Here is a 26,026-nt window from a genome sequence, read left to right as displayed (position 1 = left end):
GGATATTCCCTGGATCACCAATCACTTGTGTTCCCACACTTGCAATCTGGGGGAATCTAGGATGGGAAAGGATCTGGTGTCCTAGTAGATGATAGGCTCAGCAATGACATGCAATGCCAAGCTGCTGCTAACGAAGCAAACAGAATATTGGCACGCATTAAAAAGAGGATTAATTCCAGAGATAAAACGAAAATTCTCCTGCTTGTGAAAATTCACAAGACTCTGGTCCAGCCGTACCTAAAGTATGCTGTCCAGTTCTGGGCACCAGTCCTCAGGAAGGATATACTGGAAATGGAGCGAGTACAAAGAAGGGCAACAAAGCTAATAAAGGGTCTGGAGGATATTAGTTATGAGGAAAGGTTGCGAGCACTGAACTTATTCTCTCTGGAGAAGAGATGCTTGAAAAGGGATATGATTTCAATTTACAAATACTGTACTGGTGACCCCACAATAGGGATAAAACTTTTTCGCAAAAGGGAGTTTAATAAGACTCGTGGCCACTCATTAAAATTGGAAGAAAAGAGGTCTAACCTTAAACTAAGTAGACGGTTCTTTACTGTAAGAGCAGCAAGGATGTGGCATTCCCTTCCACAGGCAGTGGTCTCAGCGGGGAGCATCGATAGTTTCAAGAAACTATTAGATAAGCACCTGAACAACCGCAACATACAGGGATATACAATGTAATACTGACATATAATCACACATAGGTTGGACTTGATGGACATGTGTCTTTTTTCAATCTCACCTACTATGTAACACTATGTAACTATTGTGCAGTTAGGAATTCATCCAGCTCTTTTTTAAAACAATCTATTGAGCTGTTGTATAAAACCTAAAGGTTTATTGGTGTGGAGGGCATGAATCACTCAGACATGTTTAGAAAAATTGAATGTTGTGCTACATAAATGAGACACTTAGGGTCGGTTCACACATGGGCAACACGACTTTAGCGCGACTTTGTACCGCGACTTCAACGCGGCTTCAGCGCGACTTTAGCGCGACTTCAGCGCGACTTCGGCAAATTACGAGGCGACTTGAAGTCGCCTCCATGACAGGCGACTTCGCCTGTGGCCAATCACCTCTCTGGGAGGGAGGGGGGAGGGAGGGGTTTTCTCTGCAAAGTCGCTTGAGAGATCCGACTTGCAGGCGACTTACATTGAGTTGAATGGGTACAAGTCGCCTACAAGTCGGATAGAAGTAGTACAGGAACCTTTTCTGAAGTCGGAGCGACTTCAGTAGTGTCAATTAAGACGCTCCCATTGCCTACCATGATAATCTAAATGCAAAGCGACTTGGGGCGACTTGAGGGCGTACAAGTCGGATCCCAAGTCGCCCCAGTGTGAACCGACCCTAACTAGTCTGACAGAGCTGTGCAGGGAAACATTATGGGCTGGTTAGTAAATTGGGTTAAACATGTACCACTCTATTTTGTAAATCCATTTTTTTAGCCAACATGGGTCAATCAGTGGGCTAATAAGCCAATCACAAACACATTCATGTATACCAGACATTGCATGTTTTAGCTATATTTAAAGTGTAAGCTCACCATTAGCAAAATATTACAAAAATCCCTCTATGCAATTTCACTATTCTCCTGAATAATACATACTAGCGCTCCTGACTCTCACTGTATTCTCTATCTGTAAAATTCCTAGGTGTGGACTAATACCCTTAGGTTTTATTTAGTACACAGTAATTAAGGTTGACAAAAGACCAGAACCCAGCAATTACAACTTATTCAAACTGTAATTAGAACAGCAACTGTTTGGCAATACAAAACCTTAGTAAGACTGGGACACAGATGCATTCTTCTTCACCTTGTCACTAATAAATGCTACTTAAAGGATCAGAGCGCTGATCAAAGTGAGAAAGTGTTAGCTGTGTGTAGGCAGTCTATGGAAGTGAACACAGTGGTTGCACGAGCACAGCTGCATGCCAAAAAGACAGTATTTGGGGTTGTGAACCTGCTTCGTCACGCACATCAAATGTTGCATTTTCATCCACTTCCATAGTCTGCCTACACACAGCTCAGGGTGGATGCAGGTGCAAAAACAAATGCCTCATTAAAGCAGTCATGTCCGTGTGAATACAGCCTAAACCTAACAATGTACTTTTGCTATTTGTTCCCTTTTGGTTTATTAAATATTATTATCATTATTATACAGGATTTATATAGTACCAACAGTTTGCTCAGCGCTTTACAGCATGAGGGCAGACAGTGCAGTTACAATACATTGTAATTCAATACAAAAGGAATCGGAAGGTCCTGTTTGTTAGAGCTTACAATCTAATAGGGAGGGTCAGGTGATACAAAAGGTAATAAATGTGGGGGATGAGCTGATGGAGAAATTTTAAAGTACAGTTGTTAGGTGAAGGCAGGATAGGCTTTTTTAAAGGGAAAGGGATTTTAGGGATCACCTAAAAGGAGTAGGAGATAGTTAGACAGATTGGGGTAGGAAGTTCCAGAGGATGGGATAGGCTCTGCAGAACTCCTCGAGGTGAGCATGGGAGGAGGTGACAAGGGAGCTAGAGAGCAGGAGGTCTTGGGAGGAATAAGGAGAATGATTTGGTTGTTTTTTTGAGACTAGGTTAGTGATGTAGCTGGGGGCCAAGTTGTGGATGGCCTTGTAAGTTGTTGTTAGTATACTGAATTTTATTCGCTGGGTGAGTAGAAGCCAGTGGAGGGATTGGCAGAGAGGGGTGGAGGACACTGAGCGGGTGATAAGGTGGAGGAGTGTGGCAAGTATTCATGATGGACTGAAAGGTAATCCAATGAGGGAGTTGCAGTAGTCGAGGCGAGAGTTAACCAGGGAGTGACTTAGAAGCTTTGTGGTATCATTGGTTAAGAACCTGTACATTTTGGAGATGCCACAGAGGTTGAGGTGGCAAGATTTGGACAGTGTCCAGACCTTGGGCTAGCACCAAAAACCCAGAAGGACAGGAGATAACACGTCCTATCACTAGAAATCGAATTGAAAAAAAAAACATACATGGATTTTCCCGGCACCCCATAGGCACATTTATTACAAAATATAAATTTTATTACACAAATCCAGTTAAAAATCACAAATTCATTATTAAATGAACAGCCTCTACCATAACGGAGAGCATTTCCCTTGGCAACTATACAGGTATAGATCTAATACCCTGATTCCGGGGTGGGGTACAATACAAGGGAACACAAACTCCAGCCATTTAATGATCCTCTACATGTTTAGTTTAATAGTTCATCCACTGCTAGAATGGCAGGGACCCACGCAGAAGTGAAAAGTGGAACCAGGGCAAGATCCCTCCCCGGGGGTGGACATGGGAGCAGGCCAGTGCAGGTAACAAAACATCAAATCAAATTCAGTAAACCAAGGATTGTTCAATCCCACTGAAAGGAGAGGGGAGGCAAAAGATTACACATGTGTATAAAATGTCCTCCAAGCACCCAAAAGCAGTTCACTCACAGGGTCCAATCAAAGGAAGTATGCCAGATACATTCCAATATAGTGTCTCATCACTTTCAGCAAGGTGTCAGGTGCCCAAGATTTGGACAGTGATTGGACATGGGACCAAAAGGAGCGTTTAGAGCCCAGGATTACACCTAGCACCCTGGCATGCAGGGACAGGTTGATGGTTGTGCCATCTATCTTGACAGAGAAGTCAGGGGAAGGGGCACATGAGGGAGGAAATATGTTGGATAGACTGAGTTTGAGGAAGTTATGTGATGTGTGTGGAGACGGAATAAGCTGAGGAGTAGAGAGATAGATTTGGGTGTCATCAGCGTAGAAATGGTTTTGAAAGTCATGGTAGGCTATCAGCTGACCTAAAGAGGAGGTGTAGATCATGAATAGTAGAGATGCAAGAACAGAACCTTGGAGGACTCCGACGGAAGAGGTAGAATTGTTAGTCACCCTGAAAGTGCGATGGGATAGGTAGGATAAGAACCAACGAAGAGTACAGTCATAGAGACCGCAGGAGTGGAGTTTTTGAGCAGGAGGGGGTGGTCAGGAGTACAGAATAGTGACCATTGACTTTAGCTGTTAGTAAATCGTTTGAGAGTTTTAGGAGAGCAGTTTCTGTGGAGTGTTGCTGGTGAAATCCAGATTGAAGGGGATCAAGAAGGTTATTTTTAGTGAGGTGGTAGATCAGTCGGTTGTAGACCAGACGTTCATGAATTTTGAAGGTAAAGGGGAGCAAGGAAATGGGTCATAGATTGTTAAGACTGGTGGGATTTTTTAAGTATGGGGTGACTAGTGCATGTTTTAGAGAGTTAGTATATACCATTTAAAGTGTTTTGTTATAATGGCTCGATACATTTAAAAATTACCTCTTAATCCTGCTAAAAATCCATTGAGCTTTCCTGTGCACTCTGCCTCTGCTGCATTGTATTCAGTTAGCAGTATTATCAGTTCTCTCTGTAGACTTAAGAACACCTAACTTGTATGTTATGGCGATGAGGAGTGGTAATCTGTAATCCAAATACTTCCTGTTCCTATCGTTGTCATTTTAGGACATGAAGTGTGTTACTAGCAGGATCACCAGCAGAAAATAAAATAAAATAAATTCTGAACAAAGAAAAGCATTTTTGCTTGGACATGATTGGATGATGAGAGTCAGCAGAGCCTCACTTTATTCACTAAGCTCTGGGGAGAATTTCTTTGGAAAGAGAACAATCTATTTGGCTTTAGTAAATCAACCTCATAGCGTGCAAAGGAAAACCACTCAAATAAGGACAAAGACAGAAATAAAAACCCGAGAGAAGTTCAAACCCCTCACCTACTTAACTAGAAAAATTGTTTTTATTTTTTACGCACTTCCTGTTCTAACCCTTTCACATTAAATTTACAACTAAAGTAGTTTTGCCCAAAGTTGGGCTTTAAATACATTTTGATCCTTAGGAAGGTTATAGACTTGGCATCATATCAGCAAGAGATTACATTTTGGGGCTCTTTGTATACACAACACCCCTCGCTGCCTTGGATGCAAGGAAGCAACATTTGAATTTTTCATAAGTGCAGATGATGGTAGCTGGTGGTAGACCAAAGTTAGTGACTAGCTTGCCATTCATGCTAATGACCACCGCTGGTGCCTTATGCGACCATTAGCGAAGTCCAAATGAAAGGCCTGCTGGTATTAGTGCTGGCTGCTGACCATCTGCTCCTCATTTGTCAGAAAGCTCCAAAATCTGACCATTGTTCAAGTAAAGAGCAACTTCTGTTTACACCTAACTGCATGGTCATATGAATATTGAAGTATAGTAAAAATGCTGAAAATATACAGAGATTATTTTACAGTGGATCACTCACTGCAAAGTTTTTATTTTTTGCCAAGGTGGACATAGATCAAAGTATAGACCAATCTGAAACAGCTTGAGAATATTCTTCTTTTGAAAATGTTCTCTCCATATTCCAGGAAAAATGAGCTCTACAACTGTCATGTCATCTTCAGATTTCACAAGTGAACTCAACATGCACACAATATGGATGCGGCTGATCTTGTGAAATGTAACACATAAAACTCAGGCCTATGCAAACACATCTGTTTCAGCATGCTCTGCCTCCTGCACAACAGATGGAACAAATGAAAACAGTAGAAACTAAGCATGACACCTGAATTTTGTTCAGCTCGGTCTTCAAACACTGAAAGCAGCATACTTGTAAATATACAACAGTTTGGTCAATGCGTAATTTACCTAATACCAGCCATTCTTATCACATGTACAGGAATACCCCACTTTTAAGTACGCAATGGGGTTTATTTACTAAAGCTGGAATATGCAAAATCAGGCTCACTTCTGCATAGAAACCAATGAGCTTCTAACCCCAGCTTGTTCAATTAAGCTTTGGTAATAAAACCTGGAAGCTCATTGGTTTCTATGCAGAAGTGAGCCTGATTTTGCACTTTCCAGCTTTAGTAAATAAACCCCATTGTGTACTTAAAAGTGGGGTATGCCTGTATATCCAGTACCAATGCTCTGATGTTTTATGCAGTGCATCTCTGCAGTAATGCACATTTCCCCATGGTTTGTCCATTTAAAGACCTTGCATGGACAGAAAACCACATATGTATCTACTAAACATGCACCTAGTTCCTAAGCCTTGTTGCGGGCTAACAATACACAGGATTTTCGTGGAGTGGTGTCACCGCACAGATTGTGTCTACTAAACTACTAAAAGCGGAATTTTAGTACGTTCCACTTATTTACATCCTGCCCCCTCCTCTGCCACATTTGGCGCTTTTTTTTTGGGGGGGGGGGCAGGTTACATGGTTTTGACAAGTATCCGCTCCCACTTCCAGTCAGATTGGCGCAATGATCTGAGTGGAAGTTAGCCCCCCTCTCCCCTGCAGCCTTCTGGGATGCATCACAGGTTCCTGAAGACTGCAGGACCATTCACAAAGAGCAGCGGAGTGGGAAACCAGCTGTGAAGCTACAAGGCTTCACTGCTGGGTTCCCTTAGTCAAGATGCCGGCGGCTGGACCCAAAGCCGATTGAAGAATCATCTTGGACGAGGACAACACTGGATCCTTGGCTGATCCAGGCTGCTGACTTTTTAATTTTTTTGGGGGGGAGACTGGAGCTCTTCTTTAAACCCTCCTATTCTCTACAACAGCTTTTGCCACCCTTTGTAATGTGGAGGAACCCTTGAAAGAACTTTGGGTCTCAGGGAACTCTGATAAAAATGACTTTATCTTTAGCTCAGGGTACATTGGCATGAACATTTAGTTGAGATATAAGAATAAATAAAGGAATATGAAATGTGGCTACAGTTGCACAGGCATTTTGCCATGGTGCAAGTGGTAGCGGCAGGAATCTATTGATTCATGTAGCTCTGTTTGACATCTGTGAGTGACTAGCTTCAGCATATACACTTCAAGGATAGGTTGTCAGTGGCCACAGCTATTTGTGGCTGTTCACACAGCCAGCGAGTATCTGTGGTGATCACTGCTGGATGCACACTGAGCGAACAGCCACGAATAGCTGTGGCCGCCTACAACCTTTCATTGAAGTGTTAGAACTGGCCAGCTGCAGCTAGCCACTCACAGGTGTCTAACACAGCAGCAGGAATCAGTATATTCCTGCTGTTGTCATGCATAATGTACAAAAGTACTTGACACCCAGAGCTACTATTTATAACAATATATTTTGATAAAATAATTTTTAGTAAAAATAATCAAACAAAACAAATAATAATGGCCTGAAAAAGAAATGCAGATGGTGATAATTGTAGTGTTTCCTCACATGGTAGTTAGTGAAAAAGTGCTCCCTTATATTGGTGTTCGATAAAAAAGACCTCCTTGCTTTTTTTGGTCAGTGGGAAAAAGATCACCTTACATTGGTGGTCATTGGGAAAAGGGCACCATTACTTTGGAACTCAGTGGGAAATGGCTCTTACATTTACGGTCAGTGGGAAGAATACCTTCCCTATAGATGGTCTAAAAGATCATTGGTGTCACTGATAACTTATCTCAGAGGCTCATCACTCAAAAACCCCTAGCAACCTCTCGAGAAAATCTAGGGTCCCATGGAATCCTGGCTGAGAAAGGCTGTTCTACAATATAGAAACTAATTGTTTCATGGTCCAAGATAAGAACTAGGGGGCCTAATTAGACTCTTTGAGAAAACAATACCACAGGAAGTGTCCCGAATGTCAGGGCTGGGATCAGCCCTTCCTTCTCTGAGCTGGCCGCTCAGCTGTCAGCTAATTGCCAGCTCCTATCTCTCCACAGTTACTCAGCTGTTGATGATATCCTGCTCATTTGTCCTGCCTACTTAAGCCGCCCAGCCTAGAGGATCTCTGCTTTCGCCTTGGTCAACATCACAGAGACTATCGCCTGCATTCCTGTTAAAGACTTGCTTGGCTGACATCCCTTCTGGCTCCAGATCCTGCTTGCTGTTTTACTACGCTCATCTCTGGCTCCCGGACGTTTGGCTTCTCTGACTATCCATTCTGGTTCCTTAACTCTGGCTATGTTTTGACTACGTTTGTTCTATTTTCTGTTATTAATAAACAAGTGTGATTTAACTGTACTTCTGTCTCGGTCTGATTTCATGGTTTCTGACATAGAAGACATAAGACATAGCTCTGAATTTCTGACATGATCACTAGGTGATTTTTTGCACTTAATAAATAAATATAACAACATGCTTTCAATGGTATATTTAACAGCCCAAAAGGAAGCAAATAAGAGAAGTTCATTATTAGGGTTTACATTCACTTTAACTGGTTCCTGCTTGTGCTATAACCAAAAGATGGCTACAGCCCGGCTTGCCAGTTCTGGCAGGATGTCTATGGCGTCCTCCCTGGAGTGCGCATCAGGCGCGCTCTGAGACCGATGTGTCCTTTGTCCTGTCTCTGTCTGAGGAAAGGAGTGACGATAACTGCCAAATCTGACAGGGCACAGTGAGTTCATTGTTTACACTGATAATCAGAGCATTTATCATCAGTGCCCTGATTATCAATGCAGCCCCATTAGTGCAGCTTATCAGTGTGCCTATCAGTGCCTCCTCAGCAGGACTCTGAGCTGAGAGCGTCTCTCTCATACAGCCCAGAGCCTGCACTGACAGTCCCTCCTCCCTCCTTCTTCACATGAATGGGAGAGGAGAGAGCTGATCTGCTCCTTCTCCTCCTGCTCCTTCTCCTCCCGCCCCTCTTCTCCTCAGTGCAGTTTATCAGTGCCCATCAGTGGCGCCTATCAGTGCAGCTTAAATCTTATAGATTTATAAATGCTGTCACCACAAGGTGACACTGTGGACAACACAATTAATGATATACTATGCCAGGTCCTAAAATAAGTATATATAGGAATTGGAAAAAAATTACTTTTCAGGCATATTGTACTATTGTTTAAAAAAATTAACAAAGTTTATTTAATACAAATCAATCATGAAAAAGACTAAGACAAGAAAAAAAAATTTACATAGATGGATATGATTTATATATATGATTGTGAATGTGATTGAGATAGATAGATAGATAGATAGATAGATAGATAGATAGATAGATAGATAGATAGATAGATAGATAGATAGATAGATAGATAGATAAATATATAAATATATCAGTGCAACTTATTAGTGCCCATTAGTGTTGCCTATCTGTGCTTATCGGTGCAGCCTCGTCAGTGCCTCCTCATCAATGCCCATCGGGGCAACCTCATTAGTGCCCATCGGTGCAGCTTCATCAGTGCACATCAGTGAAGAAGAAAAAAGTACTTATTTGCAAAGTTTTATAACAGAAACTAAGAATTATTATTTTATTTTAATTTTTTTTAAATGGTTTGTCTTTTTACACTTGTTTAGCAAAAGATAAAAAATCCAGTGGTTAAATACCACCAAAGGAAAGGTCTATCTGTATCAGAAAAATTATAAAAATGTAATTTGGGTACAGTGCTGCATGACCGTGCAATTTCTATTCAAATTGCCACAGCACTGAAAGTTAAAAATTGGTCTGGGCAGGAAGGGGGTGAAAGTGCCAGTATTAAAGTGGTTAATAAAAAGCAAATATTGCACTTACCCTGGTAAACCCAGCAGATATTAGAGGCATTATTGACGTTTCGTCTCGATCACTTTGTCTTCAATAGCAGGACATAAAAAGAGAAAAACATATGTTAACAAGTGAGCATTATTTAACACAAAGAAAATATGCAAAAATAGTATAACTGTCTACTAAAAATTGAAGCCTTTTTCAATAAATTTTGTGGTCAACATTTAGAGTACGATGTGAGTTATGAATGTAAAATGAGTTATGAATGTAACAAACTGTAACATGGTAGCATAACCTTTAAAAGAACCTGAGCTGGGAAAATCAGTTAGCCTTTCAAGCAGAAAGGCCAATTAACAGCACACCACATGTGGTTACATGCCCTAAACGTGGTAATGCACTTTATGCCCTTTGGTGCGCGGTAGTCCCCTCATTTTAGGTGGCACCCCAACACGCCTTCAAGTGAGTTGGGGTGCCACCTGAGCTGTAGTGCAACACAATGCACAGTGTGCTCTGTGTTGTGTTGCGAAAAAAAAATGCAACCTGCACCACATTGTCATGTGTTCAGGTGTGTTCCTACCCATTCACTTTAACAACACAGGACAAAGTAGTGTGAATGGGTCCTAACTAAAGAAAGTGTACCTTCATCTACATACATTTTGGACTCGCAGTTGTCAAATCCCACACGGTGGTGGCTGGGTAAGAAGCAGTTCAGCAACTCTCTGTCCCCAATCTGCTTGGGCATAGTGCAGGGGAGGCATTAGGGGTCTACCTGTAACTAACTCAATGCTAACAGATAGGGGGCTTGTAAGCCCCATTGTAGCAGTGATAACATTAACTAAAAGAAGTAGTTAGTTTTAAAAAATTATAAAAATCTAGTAGTGATTTAGAAAATAAAGACAATTTAAAGGCCCCCTTACCCACCTACATATAAGTAAAAAGGTAAAAGTAAAAAAATGTAAAAAGGCACACCTAGGACGCAGGGGGGGTACATAAATACTAATTGATGAACACATATCAGGTATCACCATGCACACCAGCATGGGAAGAATAATTCTAGGGCCGTTGTTTATGGTCAACTTTAAAATGAAGAGCTGTAAAGGTTTTTAACCCTTTCACTGCCATGCCCTGCGCTTCACTTTTAAACTCAGGTGGCCAGATCATTTTTGCATTGCTTTTTTATTTTTCTCTTACATCTTTCAGAGTTTGTAAAATACCCCCCAAATCATATATTTTGTGAAAGCACATGACCAGTAGAGTAAAAAGAAGGTGCTACTGATTTTTAAGGCCCCCAATATTTGTGCAAATGTTTACCAAAACAATATTTTCGTTAAAAATACACTAAAATCATTATTATCAGATACAAACCCAGCAAATTTGAAAACATATCTGCTAAATCCCTAATAAATATAAAAGCTTAACCTGTATTGTGTTAATAAATAACACATCTTTGTAAATTTTAAATTGCATTTTTTGCGAAATGATGAAAATCAAATGTACGCAAAAATGTAAATAACCGCACTTCTCTAAAAATCTGGAGGTTTTCAGTTTTCACTTACAGCTTTCAGAGTTTGTAAAAGACCCCCCAAACTATACATTTTCTGAAAGCACATGACCAGTAGAATAAAAAGAAGGTGCTACTGATTTTTAAGGCCTGCGATATGTGCGCAAATGTTTATCAGAACAATATTTTTCCTAAAAATACATCATTAGCAGATACCAACATGTCAAATTTTACAAAATTCTTGCGAAACATAGAAGCTAATAATTGCACCTTTTTGTGAAATGGTGAAAATCGAATGTATGCAAAAAGCGCACGTCCATGGAGGGCCGCATGGGGATGCAACTTATTAGCCACTGATCAGAACTATCAGTTTGTTCAGTATCGCCTGCTGAACAATTCTGCTATAAGTTCATGGTTCAAGTGACCATGAGCTTATGGCAGAGGTGGAATGCAGGTCCGCACGGTGTATGGACAGGGCCAGATGGAAGCAGCGCTGTAGGCCTGTATGCCGTACAGACCTGGCAGTGAAAGGCTTAAAGGTGCCTATATACAAATTTGTGTATCTTAGTTTTTTGCCGTTTCACGGCTGCACACAATTTTGAGGTTTGACATACTGTATCTGGTGATTACTTACTTGACACACTCTCCCCTTTTTAAAAAAAAAAACAGGAGAATACATTTTGTTTGTGTACACTAGAATTAATTATACTGTATTTTTTACTAAAAATATAGATTTAATAAACATTTGCACAAATATCATGCAATTTAACCACTTGAGCTGTAGAAGATTTTACCCCCTTCATGACCAGGCCATGTCTTGCTTTTTGGCACTGCGCTATTTTAACTGGTGATTGCGCGGTCATGCAACGCTCTACCCAAACAAAATTTTTTTATCACGCTTTTTACAAAAATAGAGCTTTCTTTTCGTGGTATTTAGTCACCTCTGGGTTTTTTTTTTTTTTTTTTTTGCCATATAAACAAAAAAAGGAGGAACATTTTGAATAAAAATATTTTTTTAAAACATATCCAAAAAAAATGTAAAAAATTGTATTTCTTCATAAATTTTGACCAAAATGTATTCTGCTACATGTTTTTGATAATAAATTCTAATAAGTGTTTATTGATTAGTTTGTGTGAAAGTTATAGCGCCTATGAACTATGGTATACTGTATATATAATTTTTTTTTTTTAAACTACTAATCAGCGACTTATAATAGGACTGCGGTACTGCGGTGGTCAATCTGACATTAACTGATGCTGGGGGAACTGACCAACTGGCACTAACATTAATACAGTGATCAGTGATAATACTATACACTGTCACTGTACTAATGACACTGGCTGGAAAGGGGTTAACATCTAGGATGATCAGGGGGATAAATGTGTGCCTAACTTTGTGTAATGTGTGCTGCTTTTCACTAATGATCTCTCAGTTTCTGACAGTTTCAGATGAAAGATCTGAAAGATTGCTCCCTTGGTACAGAGCTCTGTATTGTTTACCAACACAGAGCTCTGGGGTATGATTGCACACAGCTGATCAGCAGGTCCTGGCCATGAATCATTGGCTGGGACTTGCTGACAGGCTCCCGATGTGTAAACCCGGAAGTAGGCAGCGACGTACAGGTATGTCGCTTTGCCTACAGCTGCCGCTCACCTGCAGTACATTGCGGGCAGGCAGCAAGTGGTTAAAAATGGCATGTATAAAAAAAAAAAAAAAAAAAAAAAAAATGGCATGTATGTGAATCATGGAACAACTGGTCTAGTAACATAAGGTTTAGGCTGATATTTTATATACTTTTCAAGTTATTCATTCAAAATCTTTGTGTCATATAAACTAATGTTTTGCAATATTATTTTGAAAACCATTCTGGGCTTTCTACAGAGAATGTGTGGAGGTGAAGGGAAGCGCTGGCAATGCAATTAAAGCAGCGGCAACCTAAAATTGGAACTTCTGCTCCTTGGTCTCCTCTCCCCATCTGATGCCACAATTGGCACCTTTCGGGGGGGAGGGGGGACAGGTATCCTGTACCCACTTCCGGGAGTCTGGGGCGCGGCCCGTAACATCACCGCAGGGCTCCCTCCTCCTCTCCCTGTCGCAGAGCCAGTAGGAGAGAGGAACGGGGCCTCGCGCATACGCAGTAGGGTTCCCGGCATTAAGCCGTAAGGCTACACTGCAGGGTACTCTTACCCGCAATGGTGGCGGCAGTACCCAACAGCTGATGGAAACATCAGCTGCGGTGCCAACATCGTTGGACTTGAGGACAGGTAAGTGTCCTATTGTTAAAAGCCAGCAGCTGCAGTATGTAGACACCGCTTTAATTAAAAAAAAACTTTCTACAAGGAGAGCATAGCAAAAAAACATTTCTCTTTAAAGCGGTAGTAAAGTTTATCTTTGTCCTACACGCCTTTCAATAGGTCTAAACTTGTGCCATTTAGTAGATATAGCCATCAGCTCCAGCTGATGACATCACTGGCACATGTACAGTACTCTCTGTATTCACATGTGGTGCATACTAGAACATTATGGTTATTAACCTGCAGGAGACCATATATATATATATATATATATATATATATATATATATAAAATTGTTTTTTTTTGTAGACTTTGATACCAATTGAAGGCTGTCTTTTTTTTTCAATTAAATTCCAAAGGAATCCTGTAAACTGGGAGGGGGTGAGCTATTCAGAAGGCCTGCCTGGTAAACATGTGAATAGGATACTAGAGCTCCACCTGTTGGTTAGTAGAAAAAAGCTTTTTTTGGACCTGTCCCAAAGACTATTAAAAAAGTTACAAAAACACTATACACTCCCTTCAAATATAAGTGGACACATTTTGTTACACAGAATTGAATAAAAATATAGACTGCTCAGTTGAACTAATACATATTAATACAACATGGTATACTGTAGACATGTGCAGAATGGAAAAAAAAATTGTTTTGTTTCATTATTTAAATAATTTCATTTAATTAATTTCGTTTTCAGAATTCGTTTTGTTTATTCGTTTTCAAAGCCAATCCAAATTTTCTGAAATTGGTCAAATTTAATTCAATTTGAATGAATTTGGAAAATTTCAATCGGCATTAGAATTAGAATGTGCTATTCGAATGTCGGATTTCTATTTTATTCTATTGTTTATTCTTTTCTATTCATAATTATTCTATTCCAAATTACAATTTCGGAAGATAGTTATAATCTTTCTATTGTATTCTATTGTTTTTTTCTATTCTATTTTCTATTTTAATCTATTCTATTCGAATTTATTCTATTCGAAATTTGCATTTCAGAAGATGGTTATCTTCTTTCTATTTTATTATAGTCTATTAATTTTTTTCTATTCTATTCATTTTCTATTCTATTATTTTTTATTCTATTCCTTTATTTTCTATTTTATTTGGTTCTATTCTTTTATTTTCTATTCTATTCTGTTTTAATCTAATTTATTTTATTTCTTTATTTTCTCTTCTATTTTATTCTCTTCTTGATCGAATGAAATTCGATTTCAAATTATTCTTCAAATTAGATTTTCGGCTGAAGTACGTTTTGTTATTTCGGAATTGTTTAAATTCGTTACTATTGTAATTCAGATACATTCGAATTTCTGAATAGCGAAAAATTTGTCTGAATTTCGATTTGGAACTAAACAAACCGCACATGTCTAGTATACTGCTGAAGTTTGTCAACAAACACGTTATGTATAGCACGTTAACGATTACAGCAACATAAATGGCTACCAAAAGCTTTTTGTGCAAAACAACTATTCTCAAAGCCTCAATATCCCTTTAAAATAACATTAATACTGAAGCTTACCTCCTAACTACAGCAATTATTACAGCGTTTTCTGAGGGTTTGGTTGCTCTGATGGACCTTAAATGTCAGAGTAAGAAACAAGGTAAGCAAAGGTAAATTACATAAAGATATCACATTTAAAATGATAACAGAGAGCTGACTAATTGTTCTTGAGGACAATTTACTACATTTCAAAAATGTTCTGAATTAGGAAAAATGCCTTGTTCTGTGTGGAGCAAACTCTGGTTTCCACATTACCGTAACACTTTTAGTAGATAATATCCCTAAGGAATATCTTAACCCAACATTTCATTTTCCTTATATGTGTCTGCTGCACCATGTACTTATATGAAAAAGTATCCTGTTCTCTTTGCATTGTTTCCTTTGTGTGATATCCCTGGTGTCCCTGGCAGTCCCTCTACTTTCCTATTAAAATCTGACCATAATGGGCATGAGAGCACATCATGGTCAGTTTTCTGTCTGTGATGAGAACTCAGCCTGCTCTTTTCCAAAGATCAGACTTGTCCTGACATGCCCCCCCCCCCCATGCACAGCCATTCAATGGGAAGACCAGTGTGTTTCTGTTTCCCCTCCCCTAGCTCTCGGAGGACCTTTTAATGGTTGTATTGTATAGCCTAGACATTTTTATACCTTAATGCATTTCTTGCATTAAAGTGATTGTAAAGGCTCGCTTTTTTTTTTTTTTTTTTAAATAACAAACATGTTATACTTACCTGCTCTGTGCAGTTGGTTTTGCACAGAGCAGATCTTCCTTTTCTCGGGTCCCTCTTTGCTGCTCCTAGTCCCTCCCTCCTTTGAGTGCCCCTCAGCCAGCAGCTTGCTACAGGCTGTCATCCAAGCCGATTCAGAGCTCCGTGTATCCATTCAGACAAGGAGCCCCGACTTGGCCCTATCCCCCCTCCCCTGATTGGCTAAATAACTTTGATTGACAGCCCTGGGAGCCAATAGCGCCTCTGCTCTGTCTCAGCAAATCCGGAGGCGTTACTGGATGGCTGAGGGGATCGTGGACATTTCTACAGAGAGAAGGAGCTCAGGAAGGTAATTGGGGGGGGGGGCTGCTACACACAGAAGGTTTTTTATCTAAATGCATTAGGATGAAAAACCTTCTGCCTTTACAACTCCTTTAAGGTAAAAAAATGTAGGCATCAGTATCCCCCCTCACGCCCCTTTTACTTACCTGAGCCCTCTTTTGATCCAGTGCTGTACCCACCTGCAGCTCTTCTCTCCCCTCATTTCCTGGTCTCACAGGCTTTGCCAGTGGCGAAGGAGTTGTGTGTGTGAGTTTATGTTAATATTAAATCCCATATCCCTGTGTGTTGTAATGTTAGGATGCCCATCTAAAAACTAGCGACACTCCCTGCTGATACCGCTGCTTGTGGAAAGGAGTTTAAAATCCTCACCCTTTTGACCATAAAGAACCCTCTATGCAGTTTAACCCCTTGAAAGCGAAGCCTTTTTCTGACACTTGTTGCTTACAAGTTAAAATCAGTATTTTTGCTAGAAAATTACTTAGAACCCCCAAACACTATACATATATTTTAGCAGAGACCCTAAAGAACAAAATGGCGGCCGTTGCAATATTTTATGTCACACTGTTTACATTTGCGGGTGCAACTTATGTATGCGTTCACTTCTCCACGTGAGCACAGAGGGTTGGGGCACGTTAAAAAAAAAAAAATTCTAATTTATTTTATAATTTTTTATTATTTTTACACTGTCCCTATAAAAAATGTATTGTAAACATCCCTTGTGACAGCAATAGTCATCTGTCAGGTATTTCTTTGGCGGGATCTAGGGTCTATAATACCCCAAATCCATCCTTTGCACCTAAAAGCATTCAAAACACCAAGTTTGGCTGTTTTGAATATTGACATTTTTAAAAAATCTGGCGCCTTTAAGGCTTCAGTAAACCAGAAGTGATGTCATGACATTTCTTCCGGGTTACTAGATCTGAGACCCGATCAAAGCTGATTCTGGCTTTGTTCGGGTCTCTGGCCAGCCAGCAGACATGCCGGCTGGTCGCTCGGGCCTCCTGGTGGGACGGGAGAGCCTGGGCGAGCCGTGGAAGGCGGCGGGGGGGTAATGCCCCCTCCTGCTGCTTGTAATACCAGCTGAGCGGCTGATTAGCCACTTCGGTTGTGATTACAAGAAAGCCGACCGTTGGATTTAAAAAACCGGTACCAGGCTGCAGGCATCACCCCGGGACAACTACTTAAAGCAGAAGGCTGCATATTTGCGTTACGTCGGCGTGAAGGGCCTATGCTTAAACCGCTTTTCCTCCAGTTTCAATGAATAGACATGTGTCTTTTTAAACTCCCTCGGACTGAAAAGTTTTTTTCCTACGTTAGGATCACCAGTAAGGTATTTATATATTGCTATCATATCCCCTCACAAGCGTCTCTTCTCTGGAGACAAATGTTTTGTATTTCATTTCTATTTTAATCTGAATGGGTTGTTTTACAAGATATGGGCTCACATATAGTTTAAACTACCATACTTCAAAAAATGGTAAACCAAAGATAATCCAGGTCTTCAAGAGGCTGTGTAGACTTCCCCATACTCAGCCTATAAGGTACCTCATAGCAATGCTTGGCCTTTCTGAACCATTTTCAGCTTATCAAAAGGCTAAACCCTCGTACACACGATCAGATTTTCCGCAGACAAAACGACAAAGACTTTTGTCCGAAGGGCGTTGGCCAGGAACTTTTCGTCTTGCATACAAACGACAAGGAATTGTCGGCCAACAAACACAAACGTAGTGACGGTTTTGGTTCTGGTACTGGTTTTTCAGCTCTTTAGTGCCATCCTTTGGGCTCCTTCTGTTAATTTCGTGTTAGTAGAAGTTTGGTGAGTGTTGATTCGCGCTTTTCATTTCGTGCTTTTCATTTAGTTTCTGAATGGCCGTTCGTCAACCAGCCATGTTGCGGAATCAGAGGAGATAACGTGTTATTTATTATTGGCCTTGGAGTTATTGCTTTGACCCAAGTCCAGTCCATGAACAGGAGGAGGAGGATTTATTGGACCAAAAATTGGTTGCTTTATTAATCGTGACCAATTATGTCATATGTCTTTGCTGCGGGAGCTCCAGGAGAATAATCCAGATGATTTTCGGAATTATCTCCGGATGACGGACCCCTGCTTTCACCAACTCTGGGCATTGTTGACCCCCTATATTAAGAAGCAGGACACATGCATGATTTATTTTATTTTTTGGTTGAATAAAAATGATTTGATTTGGTATATTTTCTATATTTTTGGATGCATAGAATGCACTTTTTGGTTAAGTTTTATTGGCAGATATCATGTCTAATTTTATTTGTTTTCTTTTTTTTATGCACAATAAAAAAATTGTGGAGAATAATAATTGGCTGAAATAATGTGTTTTACTTCAAATGACAGTTTGGGGTAGGCAGTTACATTTAAAAAGTCACAATGTAAAATTAACAAGGGACACCAACATAGTTGTATCTTTGATCCTAAAAACTACGGGATAATGGTGTTGTGCAAACTTGCACCAAAAAAAAAACAAAAAAAAAAAACAAGCATAATAATATAACGGAGTCACGTGACCAGCCTGAAGATATCTGATAAAAGGTATTTAGAGGCATTGATTTAAAAAACACTTCCACTGTTTGCTATGGCTGCATACAGAGGGGCTGGCAGTGAATGTTTTAAACTTTTCTACTAATAGCGGCAAGAGGGAGGGGAGGGAGACACAGATACGCAGAGCTGACAGGCAGGGAGGGGGGAGAGGAGGACAGAGGAGAGCTGTAGATGACAGAGGCATGTAAACTGACCACTGTGTCAAGGCTCAGCAGCCATGATAAACTGTGGTCGGTTTACAAGGGGAAGGGCAGAACCAGGCAAGATCAGCCAGGTTTGTTACAGCTTCCAGAGGGGCAAGTTAGACAGCACAAGCACTGTGCTGTTTAACCTGCTATAAGGGAACAGGATCGCTCTCTTTTTTTTTTAGGGTTACAAACACTTTAAACTTATGAGAGAAGTTCGTCTTTTTTTGTTTTTTAAATCATACTTACCTAGGTGGATGCTGCATCGGTCCAATGCTGCATCTGCCCCCCGTCGGCTCTAAGGCTGAGAACCGAGTGATCAAAGAATGCTGATTACTCGGTTCTCAGAGCTCCATGAGCAGAGAACTGGTGACTGACAGTCACCAGCTCTCTGCTCTTCCTCCCCCATGCTCACTGGAGCGCTGGGTTGTAGAGGGGGCCGGAGTGACTGGCACAGCCTCTCGGCGGCTTGCTGAGAGGCTGAGCCAGGTGCCAGTCCAGGGTTGTGGGGGGATCCTGACTTTATTGACGTGATCTTGTCTCAGCCTGGACCGGCTCTGTGCATCATCCGACAGCGGGCTTCAGCCTGCAATCTGCTTAAAACAGATCACAGTGTAGGATGAACTGCACCCCTGTGATCCATAGGAGAAGTACAGCCAAACGAGCTTTGGCTGTACTTCTCCTTTAAGGCTTTCTAAGACACTCCTGAACATAAAGGTCCTTAGAAAACACCTACAGCTGGCCATACACTGATAGAATTTCTTTTAAATATTCATCTGAAACAGCTCGTCAGTACATTCAATAATACCATCATAGGCTTAACTTATGTCAAATTCTGTTTAATATTTGATTTTTGAATGCATGGAATTTCCTGAATGAAAATCACATCACTGATAGAATTGGGTTAATTCTTGAAAAATTTTCCATCCTGCTCCTTTGAGGTTTTTTTTTGTTGCTATGGTCAAAAACAATAGTCCCCATTAACTGTTAAAAAACTGAACAAATGTTCCAAATAGAATTCTTGTTTTTTAAGAAATTCTACACTTGTATTGCCAGCTTAAGGGTTGGATGATTCCACAGCACACTTTGTGCTGAGTGAAAGCACGGGAACATAGCAAGGAGGTTTTAAAAATGGTCAAGAAGGGGAACAGGAGCCACCATGTGAGCATCTCCTACCACACTGCTGTCTAAACATCCCAATGTGGGACATTAAAAATACCTTGTCTGTTACTTTGGCTTGCCATCTTCTCAGTAGCTGGATTTCACTTATCAAACCTGTGCTACAACTCTTCCTATGGTTAATGACTGATGGCTGAAGAGAAGAAGAGTAGTGGCACTGAAGAAGGTATATATAATGTCAGGGACCAAGTGTAAGAATTGGATGGGTGTTTTTGGGAGGAAAGGGCAGCCTCAAACCCTGCACTATGGGCAAGAAGACCAGTCTTACAGTTCTAGCATTGTGTCAACGATATCAAGTGAATTCTCAGGATCACCTTAAACTGGTAATCTAGCTAGCTGAAGAATCATCTTGCTTGCATGTAACTTGTGACTTGAAAGTAAGTGAATCTTTGGCAACCATTTATTTTGCACTATTGTCAAGTCTCCTCTCTTCCTTCTGCGTTGTGGCAAGCTATGATGGACTCAACCACAAAACCCTAAGGAAGGTCTGCACTTAGGCAATAGTAGTTAAAGCAGATCTTTTGTTGATATTAAAAAAACCCTTCTAACAGTAGAATTTGTTCTGCACACTCAATATTTTAAACCTTTTCTAAATTTTCTTTTTGGCACTCGCTGAGAAAATATTCCCAGTCCTTCAAGTATTCAGGTCATATGATGTGAGATATTAGCAGAATCCCTCCATCACATTACTGACTTTACACAGAGTTATCTGTGCCTGGAGTCTCACAAGTCTTCATAGTTTAAGGAAAGAAGTATAAGGAAATTATCTCTCTGTGCAGACTGAGGCTACTCAAATATGGCAGCCATGCTATCGATGATAACAGAAAATGAAGACCCGATACCAACAGTTCTGACATGTATTTATAAAAAGCTAAAACAGGATATTTACAGATCATATATTTTAAACTGGAATTATAATGCAAATATCACCTTGAAGCTGAAGTTTAGATATGGCATTTTTTACATAATTACAGTGGCGGTGCAACCATTAAGGGTGCACGGGCGCCGTCCCCTCTCTCTAGCCACCCCCTCTGTGTAGTATGGATAGATTCATGCATTGCATTGCATGAATCTATCCATGGATGCTGTAGTCACCCCCTATTCAGGTGTCCGGCCCCTTTTCGTACGCCGGGCGCCTGAATTACAAGGTCCAGGGGGGGGGGGGGGGGGGGGGATGTTTTTGAAGCACTTGATTAGAGCCATAGGCTCTAGAAGGCTTCAAAAAAGGTGAACTGTGAGCGCAAACCATTGTGCTCACAGTCTACCCAGGTGTGTCAGCACAGCAAATAAATATTTGCTTTGCTAACACAGAACTGCCTCTCAGCCAATCAGGAGGTGTGGATGCAATATCGGTCACCTGGTTGGCTAAAGGCAGAGGCACTCCCATTGGTCGCCTAGCAGAACAGGAAGAAGACGCGCTCGGAGGACACAGGCGCCATCGCTGCGCTACCCGTCCCACAGCTCGCTGCCTGACCTGCCACCACAATGGGGTAAGTGCCGGGCAGAGAGCGGGCAGAGAGCGGGCGGGGGGAACAGGGGGGCCAACTGTGCAATTGATGGGGCACAATTGGCTGAATTTGCTGGGCAAAGTGACTGCATATTTTGGGCACAAAGGCTGCAATTGATGGGCACAGTTGGCTGCATTTGATGGGCACAGTGGCAGCATATTATTGGCACAGAGGCTGCAATTGATGGGGCACAGTTGGCTGCATTTGCTGGGCATAGTGACTGCATATTAGGGGCACCAAGGCTGCAATTGATGGGCACAGTTGGGTGCATATGATGAGCACAGTGGCTGCATATTATTGGCACAGTGGCTGCAATTGATGGGGCACAGTTGGCTGCATTTGCTGGGCACAGAGACTGCATATGATGAGCACAGTGGCTGCATATTATTGGCACAGTGGCTGCAATTGATGGGGCACAGTTGGATGCATTTGCTGGGCACAGTGGCTGCATATTATGGGCACAGAGGCTGCATTTGATGGGGCACAGTTGGCTGCATTTGATGGGCACAGAGTCTGCATATTATTGGCACAGTGGCTGCAATTGATGGGGCACAGTTGGCTGCATATGATGCGCACACAGTGGCTGCATATGATGGGCACAGTGGCTGCATATGGTGCGCAGAGTGTCTGCGTTTGCTGGGCACAGTTGGCTGCATATGATGGGCACAGTGGCTGCATTTGATGGCACAGTGGCTGCAATTGATGTTTTTGATTCTGTATTTTTCAGAATTTTTCAGTTCGTTTGTGCCCACCCAAAAATTTTGAGCACCAGCCGCCACTGATAATTAACTTTGTCCAGCTTGGAGCAATGTGAGTATGTATGTGCAATACCTGTAGGATCCGTGTGGAAGCTGAAAATCACTGTAGAGGGCACCGCTACTACAGTAATCTCCACTAGCTTCCGGGTCCAGTGTGGACTGGCTGCTCTGCTGTTTACAGAACACCAGAGGTCGCTTGCTCAGCACAAGTTCCATTCAGACAACACTTTGCATTTTCTCAATGCATGCAAAGTGTTGTCTGATTCGATGAAGTGGAGATCATGATGTCACTGCCCAACCTCTCCAAACTTTGCTTTATTTGACTAAATGCAAAGTGTTCTACAGATGGCACCCATGCTGTGCTAGTGACCTTCTGTGTTCACAATGCAGCAGAGCAGACGTTCAGCACAGCTTCCAGAAGGAAGTGGAGATCATTGTAGTGCCAGTGCCTACTACAGTGATTTCCAGAAGGATTTCACAGGTATGGCACATACTGTACATTGCCTGTTCTGCTGCACTGTGAACACAGGAGGTCGCTCGCTGAGTTTGGGTGCAAGTCGGAGAGAATTTACTGAAAGAAAGCAAAGTGTGGAAAGAGGGCGCGGCGACATCATGATCTCCACTTCATCTAATCAGAGAACACTTTGCATTCACTGAGAAAATGAAAAGTGTTGTCTGAGTGGTGCTTATACTGAGCAAGCGACCTCTAGTGTTCAGTAAGCAGCAGGGCAGCCACTCCCCATTGGACCCGGGAGCTAGTGGAAATCACTGTAGTAGCGGTGAACTTCAGCTTTAAGTTCTGAATTGCACCTGTTGCTAAAGACCACTTACCTGGAAGCAAGAGATATCTGCAGCTGAGAGGAAACCTTCTTTCACCAGAGAAAAAAATGAAGGAAAAAAAGGAAAGCAAAAACTGCATGACAAAGTAAATGTGGAACAAAGCTCAATAGTGGCAGACATTATCACAGCTGGCTCATGTGTGAACTCAGCTGGCAGGTCAGAAGTGTAACCAGCTTCTAGGAAAGACAGTAATCTCCACTGCAAAGAATACTGTAGAAAGCAAAACTGTTGTGTCTTGCTGTGCACCAAGCAAAAAAAAGAAACTCATCAGCAGATTGTTCAGTTTAGGGTTAAGGACAGCCAGAAAGATTTTAGCATAACCCACTGCTGGGGATATGTAACTGTCTAGAAAGTAATAGTAAATATGTATGCTTAATCTTGACACAACTTAAGTTAAAATAAATATATTCAGTAGTTGGTAGTATTTACATAGTTACATATTTGGTGAGGTTGAAAAAAGACACAAGTCCATCAAGTCCAACCTATGTGTGTGATTATATGTCAGTATTACATTTATATCCCTGTATGTTGCGGTCCTTCAGGTGCTTATCTAATAGTTTTTTTAAACTATCGATGCTCCCCGCTGAGACACCGCCTGTGGAAGGGAATTCCATATCCTTGCCACTCTTACAGTAAAGAACCCTCTACGCAGTTTAAGGTTAAACCGCTTTTCTTCTAATTTTAGTGAACGGTCGCGTGTCTTAATAAATTCCCTTACGCGGAAAAGTTTTATCCCTATTGTGGGGTCACCAGTATGGTATTTGTAAATTGAAATCATATTCCCTCTCAAGCGTCTCTTCTCCAGAGAGAATAAGTTCAATGCTCGCAACATTCTTCATAACTAATATCCTCCAGACCCTTTATTAGTTTTGTTGCCCTTCTTTGGACTCTCTCCAGTTCCAGCACATCCTTCCTGAGGATACTTTAGAAAGTATAAAGATTTCTTTATACACTCATTTAAAGTGAACCTGTATAAATGATGAACAATGTAAACTTGGTCTGCACTCTTCTTGTCTCTGATTCCTGGGTGCCCTTACCCGCAGCCAGAGACCCTGAAAACCTTCTGGCAATACTGACTTTCTGAAAGTCGGTATTTGGTAAACACGCTCCTCCTCCATGTGACAGCTCTCAGGCCTGGTGATTGGCTGCTCAATACTAAGGCTGGGTTCACACTATGTGCGACCGCGGGGCACAGCAGGGGTTCCAGTGCGTTCCCGTTCACCATTTCAGGTCTGATTTTTTTCCTGAATTCGGACCTGAAACGGAGCCAAAGACACACAGGACCCTTCTGATGTGCGTTCCGCGGCCACCCCGGAGATGTGTGAACAGGCTCCATTGAGAGTCGGTCACAGTCTCGTGTCATGCGAATTGGACGCAGGGAAACACGCATCCAATTTGCATAAGTGTGAACCCAGCCTCAGGATCTGAAAAGTGGGATATGCAGATCTCTGGCTGGGAATACATTTTAAAGTCTAGGAACATTAGTGTAGGTGCTATATAGAGCTATCTATCTATCTATGTATCTTCTCAAACTTAAGAAAAAATTAAAATCCCATGAGATCTTAAATAAGACCCCCATCTATGACTCCTGACCCCCCCCCCACACACATACACAATTGGATAATACTTTTTTGAGGGGAGAAGGGGGGTAGATACTTTTCAAGTGGATTCTTGAACTGCACTTCCGAATTTCTCACCTGGGCAAGAATGTCAACCCCTACCAGGAAGCTTCTGGTCAAAGTACACCGCATTGTCCTTACGCAGGGCGATCTGTGCCGCACTGCAATGAAAGAACCCAGAAAAGACAGCTGGCTGGCCTCTTGACGGCATTTAAAGAGAAGATGGCAGTGTGGGACCCGGAGTGCTGAGATGGAGCGGCAGTTGGCACAAGACAATGTTAAATTTGCTGGGCTGCTGAGTACGGTTTTTAAACATAAGCCCTCGTTCGCACCATTGCGACCTTTCATGCGATTTGACAATTCCAGATCGCATGACAAGTTGCACCCCATTGCCGACAACGGAATTGATCATATCGCCATGACTCATGACGCATTGATTATGAAAAAGGTTCCTGCACTACTTTTTACCAATTTATTGTGACCTGCATAGACTTCTGTTAAAAGTTGCAAGGCGCAATGAAATCGGCAGTGCAAATCGCACTGATGTGCGGCTTTGAAATCGTGCTGATGTGCGATTTCAAAGCTGCTTTTGTGAACCAGTTCTAATTCAGCTGTCAGTGTAAAAGAGTGAAAAAAATTAAAGTTTGTATCCTATTTTAGTAGGTATTTTATATCATATACTTCAGTTTAGAGTCTCTAGCTTCATGCCAAAAGGCTGTTTTGTTTAGGCAATACAAAGCTGGACATGTGTCAAGTCAATAAGCTATGGCAAATGTGTTAAATTCCATAACAATTGGCATTTTAAGCTGTGTGACTATCATTTTCAGTACTGATTAGCCCTTAATGCTGAAAATAAGTGTCAGCATGTCAAATAACAATTGATATAACTTAGTGAATTGAGCCTATTGACAGATCCAAGGCTTGTCTGTACTACATGAAGGAAATAAACTCTACAACTACCTAAAAAGAGATACAAACCTATAGCAAGTAATAATGAAATACACAATGTTGCTGAAACAATGGAATCTGTTAGGCATTACATACCTGCATAGAGCTTCTGCATCAAAAGATCGTGTCTGTCTATGATCGATAATGATAATTTCATGATGTTTATCTAAAAAGCTTTCCAAAGCAGATTCTGGTGTCTTAGCAATGTTAGACTTAAAGCCCGCTTTCTCACACGCACAACAGAATCCATTACTCTGGCTATCTTCTTTGGCAAATACTAAAAGTACCTAAATAATAGAAATGAAACAAGAAAAGGAGAAAAGATAAATTTTATATATAGGTTGAATAAAAATAAAAACACATATTGTTGACTTTAATGTCATTTCAAAGTATTTTATGTACTGAAGATACCATTAAATAATCGTCTTGTCTTTTTTGCTTGGCATCCACATGTATGGACTAAAATTCATACATTTTAAGTGTGTACACAATACAGGACTTTAAAATTCATGAAAATGATAAGAAAAAGTGTGTTTTGTACGTATTACATTAAACTGCAGCCAGTGCACACAAAGGGGACCTAAATCTGGCCATAGATT

The 26,026-nt window shown here is 41.2% G+C and overlaps 1 protein-coding gene across 4 annotated transcripts in view; it reads right to left on the bottom strand.

Moving 5' to 3' along the window:
• Positions 1 to 26,026, bottom strand: part of PDE8A (phosphodiesterase 8A) — a 478,153-nt gene that overhangs the window by 90,645 nt on the left and 361,482 nt on the right. For all 4 annotated transcript variants that reach the window (XM_073618600.1, XM_073618598.1, XM_073618599.1 and 1 more), the window contains 3 exons: positions 25,524 to 25,714; positions 14,788 to 14,844; positions 9,504 to 9,561 (listed from right to left, as the gene is read on the bottom strand). In XM_073618600.1, coding sequence (XP_073474701.1) covers positions 9,504 to 9,561; positions 14,788 to 14,844; positions 25,524 to 25,714 — 306 coding nt within the window. The remainder of the gene's footprint in view (positions 1 to 9,503; positions 9,562 to 14,787; positions 14,845 to 25,523; positions 25,715 to 26,026) is intronic.

Source organism: Aquarana catesbeiana, linkage group LG03 (assembly GCF_042186555.1).
Source record: "Aquarana catesbeiana isolate 2022-GZ linkage group LG03, ASM4218655v1, whole genome shotgun sequence".
In the NCBI taxonomy this organism is placed as follows: domain Eukaryota; kingdom Metazoa; phylum Chordata; class Amphibia; order Anura; family Ranidae; genus Aquarana; species Aquarana catesbeiana.
This window is presented reverse-complemented; position numbering and strand designations above follow the sequence as displayed.